This window comes from Sapajus apella, unplaced genomic scaffold (genome assembly GCF_009761245.1).
Source record: "Sapajus apella isolate SASKATOON/1434 unplaced genomic scaffold, GSC_monkey_1.0 scaffold49, whole genome shotgun sequence".
NCBI lineage: Eukaryota > Metazoa > Chordata > Mammalia > Primates > Cebidae > Sapajus > Sapajus apella.
Window position 1 is genome coordinate 6,506,910 of NW_022436989.1, and position 13,219 is coordinate 6,520,128.

The 13,219-nt window shown below is 43.1% G+C and overlaps 1 protein-coding gene across 5 annotated transcripts in view; it reads right to left on the reverse strand.

The window, feature by feature from the left end:
* EXO1 (exonuclease 1) overlaps window positions 1-8,868 on the reverse strand; it is a 39,366-nt gene extending 30,498 nt beyond the window's left edge. Inside the window, exons 1-5 of one of the 5 annotated variants that reach the window (XM_032242226.1) lie at window positions 8,608-8,868; window positions 7,452-8,024; window positions 6,127-6,300; window positions 3,859-3,978; window positions 2,767-2,890 (exon numbers count right to left, since the gene is read on the reverse strand). In XM_032242226.1, coding sequence (XP_032098117.1) covers window positions 2,767-2,890; window positions 3,859-3,978; window positions 6,127-6,287 — 405 coding nt within the window. In that variant the 5' untranslated portion in view covers window positions 6,288-6,300; window positions 7,452-8,024; window positions 8,608-8,868. Of the gene's footprint in view, window positions 1-2,766; window positions 2,891-3,858; window positions 3,979-6,126; window positions 6,305-7,451; window positions 8,025-8,607 lie in introns of those variants that run through there. The other 4 variants (XM_032242227.1, XM_032242223.1, XM_032242222.1 and 1 more) reach the window with 4 other exon arrangements.
* Window positions 8,869-13,219: the final 4,351 nt, after the last annotated feature.

The window sequence follows — 13,219 nt, forward strand, 5'->3', positions numbered from 1 at the left end:
AAAAAAAAAAAAAAGAGAAATCGTTTCCTTTGAAGTTGAGTTTTTCTACTGCAAGTTCTGGTATATGTTGAACTAATTATATAGGCACTAAGACATTTTTCAAAAATCAATTTATAAAATTTGGAGAAAAGAAATACTCCAATACAGTCAGAGGAAAAAAGAATCCTACAAACTACAAAAGTAATTATTTTATTTTTTTGAGACAGGGTCTGGCTCTGTCATCCAGGCTGGAGTGCGGTGGTGCCAGCCATCAGGGCCCACAGCAGCTTCTACCTCCTGGGCTCTGGGCTCAGGTCATCTTCCCACCTCAGCCTCCCGAGTAGCTGGGACTACACCCAGCTAATTTTTTTTGTATTTTTTGTAGAGACAAGGTTTTGCCATGTTGTCTAGGCTGGTCTCAAACTCCTGGACTCAAGTGATCTGCTTGCTTCAGCTTCCCAAAGTGCTAGCATTATAAGCGTGAGCCACTGTGCCTGGCTTAATTATTTTAAATTATAGAAAGCTTCCTCCCAATTGACATGAACCCAGAAATTTTTTTTAAAAAAAGAAAGCTTCCATCTTAAGAATGGCCACATTCCAAAAATATACATTTGTTTGGAGTTTTGAATATATTTTCCCCATAAAAGTAACGGGTTGTCCCGTCAGGCTACAAAAGTCGAACAGGGTACTGGCACAGTATTGATAAAATTATAGACCATATCCAGCAATGTCTTGGGGGGAAACATACACATATGTATATACATATACACACACATATACATACACACATATATAACTCTCCTCTAATAATATATAATATATATTACAGGCTATAGAACTATATTTAAACCAATGCATTATGAGAAAATACTTCTCAAATAATCTTGCCAAGAAAGAGTCCCTATCATAGCCTCCGTGTCAAAATCCAGGCAGTTGGAACTGGAACTTCCTTGTTCTAAATCACGGGAAAATGGTTCCCAAGGCCCGAAGAGAGGCTTTGGGAACTTAAAAAAAAAAAAAAGAGGAAAGAGGTATCAATCTCTGCTACTATCAATTTTGGTGACAACTTGCAATTTGCTATTTTTCTCATTTTTTTCTTTTTCTGCCCAGCAACAGTCCTACTCTCACCCATGCAGGCCACTACGTGTCCAATCAAGGTTTCTCCTCTGCTTCCGCACACAATGCAGCCTCTCTCCTTGTGACTACACAGAGCACACATTTTCTCTTATACTTCACTCTCTCTCCTGCATCCCATTCTTTCCTCTTGACCCATACAGAAAGAACCAAAGACTCAAATGACAAAGCCAAATAAGAACTGTAGTATTTATTTTAGCTCAGGAATGGGATGACAGAACTGTTTTAAGCTAGAAAAAGCTGACTCTGCCGGGCGCGGTGGCTTACGCCTGTAATCCCAGCACTTTGGGAGGCCAAGGCGGGCCGACATGAGGTCAGGAGTTCGAGACCAGCCTGGCCAACACGGTGAAAGCTCATCTCTACTAAAAAAAAGATACAAAAATTAGCTGGACGTGGTGGTGTACACCTGTAATCCCAGCTATGGGAAGGCTGAGACAGAAAAACTGCTTGAACCCGGGAGGCGGAAGTTGCAGTGAGCCGAGATAGTTGGGTGATAGAGCAAGACTCCGTCTCAAAAAAAAGAAAAAGAAAAAGCTGACTCCACCTTTATCAACCCACCTTTAATAGGCCACGCACAGTGGCTCATGCTTGTAATCCAGGCACTTTGGGAGGCCGAGGCAGGCGGATCACCTCAGATGGGGAGCTCAAGATCAGCTTGGGAAACATGGAGGAACCCTGTCTCTACTAAAAATACAAAATTAGCTGGGTGCAGTGGCTCATGCCTGTAATCCCAACACTTTGAGAGGCCAAGGTGGGCAGATCACCTGAGGTTGGGAGTTCGAGACCAGCCTGACCAATATGGAGAAACCTCGTCTCTACTAAATTCACAAAATTAGCCAGGCGTGGTGGTGAATGCGTGTAATTCCAGCTACTTGAGAGGCTGAGGCAGGAGAGTCACTTGAACCTGGAAGGTGGAGGTTGTGGTGAGCCAAGATCGCACCACTGCACTCCAGCCTGGGCAACAGAGCGAAGCTCCACCTCAAAACAACAACAACAAAAAATAAAAAACACCTGTACCAAGCAGGTTCTAAGAAGGGGAAAGTGAGGGCTGGGACTGTGGGCACCCCGACACTAAGATTTACAGGGATAAGGAAAGAAGCTGCTTCGAGGAGGAGGTAACAGGGAATAGAAGTCTGTAGGGTACCTGAGGCAATGAGGCTAAACCACAGACCTCTGTCATCTGAGAATGCCAGTTACGGTAAGTGCTGAGACTACAGGAAAGTTGGGTGAGACCGACACCTCCAGGGATTTATTCCTTCCACCTCTTTATTTTTTTATTTTTAGTAGAGGTAGGGTCTCACTATGTTGTCCAGGATGGTCTCCAACTCCTGAGCTCAAATGATCCTCCTGCCTCAGCGTCCTGAAGTGCTGGGATTACAGGTGTGTGTCTGGCCCTCTTCCTTCCATTGTTCTGGAACATAACTGAAGAGAGAACCTTACTTATGCCTGAGGATTTCTGCTGAAAATTGTTGAACTCTTCTTTATCTAATGATACTGTTCCCCTCTTCTTCTGATATCTGCCCTTTACTTGAGCTTAGGCCTAGAACGATTTTCAACCCTTAATTTTCTTGCTCTCCCATTAATAAACAACTTATAACTAGCTTTAGTGAACTTGCCCACCTGCCCCTTCAACTTCATTTTTTATTGGCTTACTTTAATTACTTTGTGGGCCATAGCGTGTGTGATATTGATAGACCGGGAAAAACACTCTCGGGCCTCCGAGACTTTCCCCTCACGAAGAAGCTGCTTTCCCTTAAGAAGATTGGCTTGTCGTCTTCTGCAAGGGAAGAACATTTTTAAAATATAAAACATTTAAGAGGCTGACTCAAGAAACTAGAGCAAAACAATAATTCAGGAAGCTTTCCTAGAATTGAAACAAGTTTTTGACTTATTTGAAAGTACACACTAGGTCCTTGAGAACATTAACCCGGATGCTTTGGACTTCTAAGGCAAAAAGAACATGTGATTTCAAATGTATATGTGTGCACACACACACAAGATTACCATCAGACTTTTCCACAGTAATTATTTACGTCAAAGAAAATGCAGTAACTAAGATACTTTTTAAAAAAGAAGTGATAATAATGTAGCAGATACATAACACTTAAGGAAATCTGTTCACATTCTGGGCTATAAAATAAGACTCAACAAATTAAAATTTTATTTATTAATTTGTTTAAGCCAAGCACAATGGCTCATGCCTATAATTCCAGCACTTTGGGAGGCTGAAGCAGTTGGATCGCAAGGTCAGGAGTTCGAGACCAGCCTGGCCAACATGGCAAAACCCTTTCTCTACTAAAAATACAAAAATTAGCTGGGCGTGGTGGCATGCACCTGTAGTCCCAGCTACTTCGGAGGCTGAGGCACTAGAGTTACTTGAATCCAGGAGGTAGGGGTTCCAGCGAGCTGAGATTGTGCCACCGCACTCCAGCCTGGGCAACAGAGTGAGACTCTGTCAAAAACTAAAAATTAAAAAATTTTTTTTAGTGACTGGATCTTACAATGTTGCCCAGGCTGGACTACAATGGCTGTTCACAGAGGTGATCAGAGGGCACTAAAGCATTGAACTCCTGTGCTCCAGTGATCCTCTTGCCTCAACCTCCCAAGTACCTAGGACAACAAGGGAAGCCTGTTAAAATTTTGAAATTTTAACCTGGCTTAAAATTTCAAAAATTGGTATCCTATAAACTACAGCATCTGACCCTAGTGCAACGAAGTTAGAGATTAAGTAGAGAAATAACTTACTCTCTTCTAGATCTCTCTACTTCCTTTTTAGAAGGTAAAGTACATCCATCAAATACGAGAATAGGCTTGATCCCATGAGATAGTAACATATTTACAAATTTCATACAAAATCCTACATACCTATGGAAAAAAAGAAAAATACTTTTAAGTGCTTTGCCTTTTGTAAGTTAATACTACTTCTGCTCTATTTTAAGCCAGATGAGAAAATTATGAAAAGAGATTTTAAGCAAATGTTTTCATAGGAATTGGAACTCTAAATCACTAGACTTGGATTCAAATCCTGCCTTGGATACTTATGACCCATGTGATGTCTGGTGAACTACTTGACGCTCCAAGTCTTGGTTTCCTTATCTGTAAATTAAAGAGCTTTGATATTCCTTCTAATTCTGACATTTCTGGCTTCAAATCTGGTCTTTTTCTGCCATTTTCTTTTAATTTTAAAAAAATTTCAAATCTATTGAAAAGTTGAAAAAATAGTATAACAAACACTGGATTCCTCCAACAATACCATATCGCAGCCACGTAACTTAATAGTGACACAATATTATCTAATGCTCAGTGTATATTATAATTGGTACAACTGTCTCAATAATGTTTTTTATATTCAGTGGCATCCTGGTAAATGTTTAACCACAGTTCTGGGGGAAGAATGTCTGATTTCCCTGACATAAATATTCCACAATGGCAGATGAGCTACCTACATGAACTCAACAAATGCTGAGCTGAGAAAACATGGTGTGTAAAGAGCTCATAGGGACACCACCATTACCGTTTTTTCCAAGTCCAAGATCCAATCAAGGATCAGGTATTATATTAGGTATTGTGACAAAAACAACCACATTCACAACTTCTTTAAAAGAAAAAGGCATTTTAGCTGAAAAACAGGAATGGGAAAACATAATCTTTAAAGATAATCTTTTCGCATAATGCAAATTTAGCAACTAAAATAAAGGAAAAAAGATGACCTTTTAAATCATACATAGTCACCAAGTGCAGTGGCTCATGCCTGTAATCCCAGCACTTTGGGAGGCTGAGGCAGGCAGATCATGAGGTCAGGAGTTTGAGACCAGACTGACCAACATGGCAAAATAAAACGCTGTCTCTACTAAAAATACAAAAAAAAAATTGCTGGGTGTGGTGGCAGATGCCTGTAATCCCAGCTGCTCAGGAGGCTGAGGCAGGAGAATTGCTTGAATTTGGGAGGCGGAGGTTGTAGTGTACCAATATTGCACTATTGCACTCCAATCCTTCTCAAAAAATAAATAAATAAGTAAAATCATATATAGTCATCTTCATAGGAGACTCACTACATTGTTATCCTATTTTTTTCTATTTGTTGTAGATCAGTGACAATGAACTTGCATTGGTATAGAACAATGATTGGGACCTGCTAATCATAAAGCAAAATTTAGAAGAAAGTCAATGTGAAATTAGAACAAATTGTACAAGACATTTGTTTTTTTGCTAACTAGGGTTAGCAGTATATTTTCTGTACCCAAGAATGTGGGAGTCAGAAATTATAATGGATTTTCAAAGCATTGTTAAAAAATTTATCTTAGGTTAAGAATTGGGTCAGACACAGTGGCTCATGCCTGTAATCTCAGCTCTTTGGGAGGCCGAGGCAGATGGATCACTTGAGGTCAGGAGGTCGAGACCAGCCTGGCCAACATGGTGAAACCCCATCTCTACTAAAAATACAAAAATCAGCCAAGTGTGGTGGTACATACCGGTAATCCTAGCTACTTGGAAGGCTGAGACAGGAGAATCACTTGAACCTGGGAGGCGGAGGTTGCAGTGAGCTGAGATCATGCCACTGCACTCCGGCCTGGGTAACAGAGAGATTCCATCTCAGATAAATAAATAAATAAATAAATAAAGGAGATATTAATAGTCTTCGGTTTTCGTCCATTAGTGTCTTGATACTCTGGCTCATTATAAAGAAAGAAAACTAGGCTGGTCTGATGGTAGTGGGTTATCAGAACTTATTAACATTAGTGTCACTAAAGTTAGTATACAACCCCCCACTGCTAAATTTGACTGGCTTTTAAAAAATAAATAAAAATAGAAAGAAAGAAAACTAGGCCATTATCACAGAAGGAAGTCATCCCTGATTTGGCAATATTCTAAAACATCTAACTCTCGCTTCCTGATAAATTATGGCAGTGAGTGAAAACAATCCATTTTCGGGGCGGGGCGGGGGTGGCAGGGGGAAGGCATTGTAGGTCTCACTCTTAATTGTCAAAGAATTAATGTTAAGTTCAGACTTACCTATCGGTAGGTTCACCTTTGGCTAGTTTTTCGGCACAAGCAATAGCTCCTTTGTGAAGCCAGCAATACGTATCCACAGCTACTACTTGCCCTTTATACTTCCTCACGTGGATGGGTTCAGAAGCTTCTTTGATAAATTGTAGCAAGCCATGTATCCCCATGGTGCCAAATTAACTACATGACATGAAAAGAGACAGAACAGTAATATTTAAAGAAAAATACATTTATCAAGACATTTTAGATAAATAAAGAGAAAGAACTGGGAGTCCAATGTAGAAATTGTTTAAATATTCAAGAATCACCAATCTTTCATATTTTAGCTGGGCTCCTCCCTGTCAAACGATTTCCATAGGGTAGAATTTACGCTGATTACTAATACTACTTCTAATGCCACTTGACAGCTGCTTAATGTTTATTCTATTCAAAGTGCTTCTGCACTTTGACTCCTAACATATGCACAAACAGAACCATGCGTGTGATGGCATCACACTGCCTCTGCAGAAGGGATTCATTATAAGGGCCAAAATGCAATTCAAATAGGAGTAGAAACTCAAAACAGTTTGCAGGAAGGTAAGCATTTCAATTAAAAACCAAAGGAAAGGCCTGGTGCAGTGGCTCACCCCTACAATCCCAGCACTTTGGGAGGTCGAGGTGGGCAGATCACCTGAAGTCAGGAGTTGGAGACCAGCCTGGCCAACATGGTGAAACTGGTAAAATCCCGTCTCTACTAAAAATACAAAAATCAGCCAGGCGTGGTGGTGCACGCCTGTAGTCCCAGCTACTCAGAAGGCTGAGGCAGAAGAATCACTTGAACCTGGGAGACAAAGGTTGCAATGAGCCAAGATGGCACACTGCACTCCGGCCTGGGCAGCAGAGTAAGACTCTGTCAAAAAAAAAAAAAAAAAAACCAGAAAAAATTCAAAAAGAGTTACAGAAGTGATCCTGTACTTTTTTAGGACTGAAATTCGTGGCTATCAGAATGCATTATTCTAAGCACAAACATTCTGGTCATAAACAGTGTTGGTGCCTAGGGGCAAATCCACCTGTCTCTCGGAAAGCTACCCCAAAGAACTGTGAAACTGCGTCTGCTATGCAAATACAGCTGCAAGACAAATGCTTTAGCTTTCCACCTGCCTCCATTCTGGTTGCAGTCCCCAAATCCTTTCTTTTTTTTTTTTTTTGCTTACTAGGGATGCTGAGGCAGGAAAATCGCTTGAACCCGCCAAACCCTTTCTATGCAAAGATTCTGGAACTGTCACAGCCTTTTCTGATGAACGGACCTACTCCCCCTACTCTACAATAAAAAGCCAGCAATGTGCACTGACCAGTTGTTTAGCGTTTCATAATACAAATCTCTCCTACCAAACATTAAGAATGGAAGGAAGGGAAGAAAGAAAGTACAGGATCAGAAGTCAGCTTTTATCAGAGCTCTAAAGGCTCTAGACCAGCAGTTCTCAAATTTCAGAAGTTCTTAGATTCTCAACTTCAATCAGTGATTGGGATTCACCGGTTCTTCTGTGAGGCTCGGGACTCTGAATTTTAAACACAGCAAGTCATCTGGATGCAGGTGGTCCTCAAGGTACAGTTTCAGAAAAACAGTCTCTTACCTCTCAGATGGTGTCTAAAGTTTTCTCTCACTCCGAGGAAAACGGATATAATAGTTCATGAAATTTACCTAAGTTTCTTCTGGGCCAGGCAAATATCCTCGAATAAGTATTTCTTCTTTAGCGCAGTAAGAATGGCTGAATGCAATAGTAAGAATGAATGAGCACATATCTCAAAGAGATCGCATGTGGCACTCGAGGTAACACCACCACCATCTTCACATTATCCCTCTGTCTCTCGGAGATGTGCAGGCATGGCCCCAAGCCCATTCCAGACGACACGTTTCCTTAGGCCTGCACGACATTATGGAAAAATGTACTTGTCAACATTTTTTTGGTTTTTTGTGAGAAGGAGTTTTACTCTTGTTACCCAGGCTGGAGCGCAGTGGCGTGACCTCTGCTCACAACCTCCGCCTCCCAGGTTCAAGCGATTCTCCTGCCTCAGCCTCCCAATTAGCTGGGACCACAGGCGTGCGCCACCACACCTGACTAAAGTGCTGGGGTTACAGGAGTGAGCCACCGCGCCGGCCACTTGTCAACATTTAAAGGTGGAGAGATTGCATGTAAAACCCGGACTGCCAGTTTCTGCGGATAAATGAGAGAAGTCTGGCAACCCTGGCGCCTGCTCCAGCTTGGCATCATCTGCTCTTTATCTCCCTCCGTTCACTAATTGCAGACCTCACGTGGCCAGACGTCCCCTCGGAACAAAACAACACGTACTCCACTCAGGCTGAAGGCTCTGCTGTCGGGTCCACGCCAGATCCTCTCCTTCCCTTCCTGGAAGACCCCGAATCCCGAGAGGAGAGTCGGAGGTGACACGCAGATCGACCCCCAACGGAACCCACCCATTAGCCTCCACACAGCCCGCTCCTCTCACCTTCCAAGAAGGGGCTCTCCTCGTCCCCTTGAACGGAGCCGAGTGGGGCTGGAGAAATCCGCCCCCGACGCCCCGCTAACTCACTGCGGCCAGAGCACCCACGACCAGCGACGCAGAACACGGGTAACCCGGCGGCACCGCGCGCGAAAGCCGGACCTTTCAATTTGCGCGGGTTCCTTGCGGCCCCGCCCAGCGGATGTGACGTCAGCGCGCATCTCTCTCCCCCCCCATCCGGCTCCGCCTCCTGCGGCTTCCAACTCTTAGGGTCGCGTCCTAAGCCCTCCGTCTCGCTGGACAGACACGGGTCCGCTGCCCTAAGACTCCAGACGTTGCTGCCGGCCGGAATACCGTGCGGCTTCTTGAGGGCGCGGGTGAAACTGGCGCTACTGGCCGATGGCGAGCAATGCCCCGGAAGTTGGGCGTGTTTTACAGCCGCAGAGACTGCTGGGGGTTGTAGTTTTCTCCTGGCGGCAACCCCAGTTCTGGAGGCTGACATTTAAAGAGCGCCGCCGCGCGTTTGTGTTGAGGTTTTTCAAAGGTGGAAAAGGAGCTCCGCTGGAATTAGTTGCTCAGTCCTCCTCGGCGTCATCAGTCCCATCCTAATTTCTTCATTCTCTTTAAAACGCCCAGTCGCCTCTGTACAAATCGAAATTGAATACAGTTCACGCCGGGCTCGTCTCCCCATTGCAGTAGTAGTATTGATTAAAATCTGTTTCCACCACTTTACCTAGAATCCAGCTTCGTTTATTTTTGACATAAGTAGGGGAAAATTAACTATAGAACAAGATCTTGAAAATGGGCCTTAGAGACAAAGACTGTAAAGGCATTTCGGACTTACCCGGCCATTTGTGGCTAGGTTTCCATCCGCAAAATATCCCAAACCTAGTCGCTGTCCTCTTCCCTTAGGAATATTGTGATTAAAAAAAAAAAATTCAAGAAACCTTAGGCCAGACCACGGAGTAATGCTCTGGGCTCAGACATCAATAATTCAGACTCAATTCAAGAAATTGAAGGGGAAGAAGAAAATGCTCCCCATTTGATTACTTTCTTTACATATTTATCCCTTTTAAAGTCTTTGCATGATCAGTCTAACATTTCTATCAAGCCAATTTTTAAGACATCTATGATGCCTTGAATTTGTTACTAAAATTGTTGAAAAGCTGCCACCTTTGGGGAATGTGCTTGGGAGAGCAGGCTTGCTTCCTTCCTGGTTCTGTTCTTTAGAGCTGGGACTACCAGAGATGAGAAAAGTTATCTTCCCTCCCTCTTCCAAAGGCTATGGTACACCTCACCCTAAGCCAGCTGGGAGTGGACTCTTGGGGAAGGTGGGGAACAGTTTCAAACTGCTGTACATTAAAGAGGAACTTCCGTGTGGGCAGCATGTGTTTGCAGAGGAGCCTTCTTATAGTCATTGGACTATCCTAAGCTGTAGTAACTGCTTCAGTGCCCAGAATCCAACTATGAATATGTCACACATGACGGACTTAAGACGGTACACCAAAATAAAAAAGATGCCCATTCTGGCTGGGCGCGGTGGCTCATGCCTGTAATCCCAGCACTGTGGGAGGCCAAGGCGGGCAGATCACGAGGTGAAGAGATTGAGACCAACCTGGCCAACATGGTGAAACCCCTGTCTCTACTAAAAATGCAAAAATTAGCCGGGCGTGGTGGTGTGCACCTGTAGTCCCAGCTACTTGGCAGGCTGAGGCAGGAGAATCGCTTGAACCGGGAGGTAGAGGTTGCAGTGAGCCGAGATCACACCACTGCACTCCAGCCTGGCGGCAGAGCGAGACTCCATCTCAAAAAAAAAAAAAAAAGGTGCCTATTCCAGCTACACTGAATCCATCATAAAACTAGAGTAAGAGTTTGCTGCACTGCAAAGGGCTTTTGTATTTACTACAAATTAGACTCCCAAGGTTTCAGATTGGGTTCTTGGCTGCAGTGTTGAAAGACTAAAACTGAAAAAGAAAACCCTAGTTACAATACACTTCACGAACAGAATATTTTTACTCTTTGGGAGGACAAAATCATTTGCATCAATTTGTGCAGTAATTTACTACTGCTTTAAGTGTGCCTGTCAGTGCCAGGTGGTGTGGGGACATAAAGAGATGACCTGTGTCTTCAGGGAACTTAGAATCTAGCTCTGTAGACAAAGCACAGTTTATCAAACAGTGAAGTCACAAATCATGATGGCATGTTACTAAATGCTAAAAAAGAAAATGGTATATGGTATATCCCATGCGTTTCCAGCTTAAGACTCAGTTCCAATGTTACCAGTTTCCAAATGTCTTCCCTAAGTTGGATATTTATTTGATATGCACAAGCATTCTGTGATGACTCTTGCCCTGACGCTTCTCACACTCCCACTGTGTTTGAATTGGCTTAGTCCTTTAATAGCCTGAAGATCGTTGGCGATAGGCTTGCCAGATTTAGCAAATAATAACGTAAGACACCCAGTAATTTGAATTTCACATGAACAGCAGATAAGTTTTTAATATATCTAATGTAATATTTGAGACATACACTAAAAGAAATCCCTGTTTATCTGAAATTTTATCTGGGCATTCTGTCATTTTATCTGGCAACCTTACTTTGAGGGCAGGGATTACGTCTATGAAGTTTCATATCCCAGTACCACTAGTGTAGATTTTAAACATTTCAAATATGTGGACTCATACATGTCCTAGGTATGGCACTATTATTATGGGTTTTCTGGGCAGCTCTTATCTTTCATTACTCTATCCTGTTGAAAGATCGGGTTGCCTGATTTTTAATTTGGAAAATATTGTCTCCATGGTTATAGGGCAGTGTTTCCTGAAGTATGGAACTTAGCCAACGATTTTGGGCCTAGTGAGTGTTGCGGGGGGCACCTCTGCATGGCCTCCTGCCTTTGCCTGGTTTCAGGGCTGCTAGAACCACAGCTGAGCAGCACCTCCCCCTACACACACACACACTGATGCATACACTGGTAATTTCTAAGAAGAGACGTAGGAGTGGGAGTTCTTTTTAGTCAGCAGCATGAAAAGGCTTTTTATTTATTTATTTTTGGAGACAGAGTCTCGCTCTGTCACCAGGCCAGAGTGTAGTGGTGCGATCTCAGCTCACTGCAACCTCTGTCTCCTGAGTTCAAGGGATTCTCCTGCTTCAGCCTCCCAAGTAGCTGGGACTACAGGTGCGCACCACCGAACCCAGCTAATTTTTGTATTTTTAGTAGAGACAGGGTTTCACCATGTTGTCCAAGATGGTCTTGATCTCCTGACCTCATGATCTGCCTGCCTCGGCCTCCCAAAGTGCTGGGATTAGAGGCGTGAGCCACCGTGCCAAGCCATGAGTAGGCTTTTTCTAAAGCTCAACATTCCCCCAAATCAGCGACAAGGGACTGGGGACAACCTCAAGTGCTCGGCAAGTCATCATCCTCTTGTCACCTTACACGGGACTATGTTTTTATTATGCAGAATGACACTTCTAAAAAATAATATAGCTGGCTCCAAGATACACGTTTTAGGGAAACTGGCATAGGTCTTTTGTGAAGCTCTCTCGAAGGTGATTGACATATTAGATTCGACATTACCTATCTATCTAAATAATAAGTTTTACTATTAAAGTCCTGAATTATGGTACTTAGGGAGCAATTAGTATTTTTCAGGTTGGTTGCATACGTTTACATCCTTAATTTATTTAACACTCATAACAATACTATGAGGATGGCACATTTGTTATCCCCATTTTACAAATGAGATAACGGAAGTACAAAGGGATCTGGACCCAATGTAGTGTGGCTCTAGAGTCTGTGATTTTAACTTACCTTTGGATGGCTAGTATATGCGTTTATCTATGGAGGGATAGATATCATATTAACATTTTCAAAGTTACCAATTGACTAAATCCCCTTTGGATGATTTGGGAAAAAGAAAGAAAAGAAACATTTTTATTTCTAATCTACTGTGCTTTTCCTGTGATCCCTCATGTAATCCTCATAATAGCTCTGGAAGATAACTATTGTTACCCTCATTTACAGAAGAAAAAAATGGAAGCAGAGAGAAGCAGGTGATCGTGTCATAAATCTAAAGCTGTTACATGATGCTATTCAAATGTGATTCAAACTAGTATCTGTCTGACTCCAAATGCCTGTGTTCTTCGCTATGACACACAGTGGGGTGAATTTACCCGGTGAATAGCAGATCCAGAGAGGAGGAGGAATACATAAATCCAGCTGGTAGCAGGCTGTCATGGAGTTGTGGGATCAAAAAGACAATAGACGGCCAGGCGCCGTGGCTCATGCCTATAATCCCAGCACTTTGGGAGGCTGAGCAGGTGGATCATGAGGTCAGGAGTTCAAAACCAGCCTGGCTAACATGGTGAAACTCTTTTTCTACTAAAAGCTACAAAAATTAGCCAGGCATGGTGGCAGTTGCCTGTAATCCCAGCTATTCTGGAGGCTGAGGCAGGAGAATCGCTTGAACCCCGGGCAGCAGAGGTTGCAGTAAGCCGAGATCGCGCCACTGCACTCCAGCCTTGGGTGATAGAGTGCGATTCCATCTAAACAAACAAACAAACAAAGACAATAGGCACAATCTTAAATGTTTGGATCCAAAGACACATTTTTCTGACT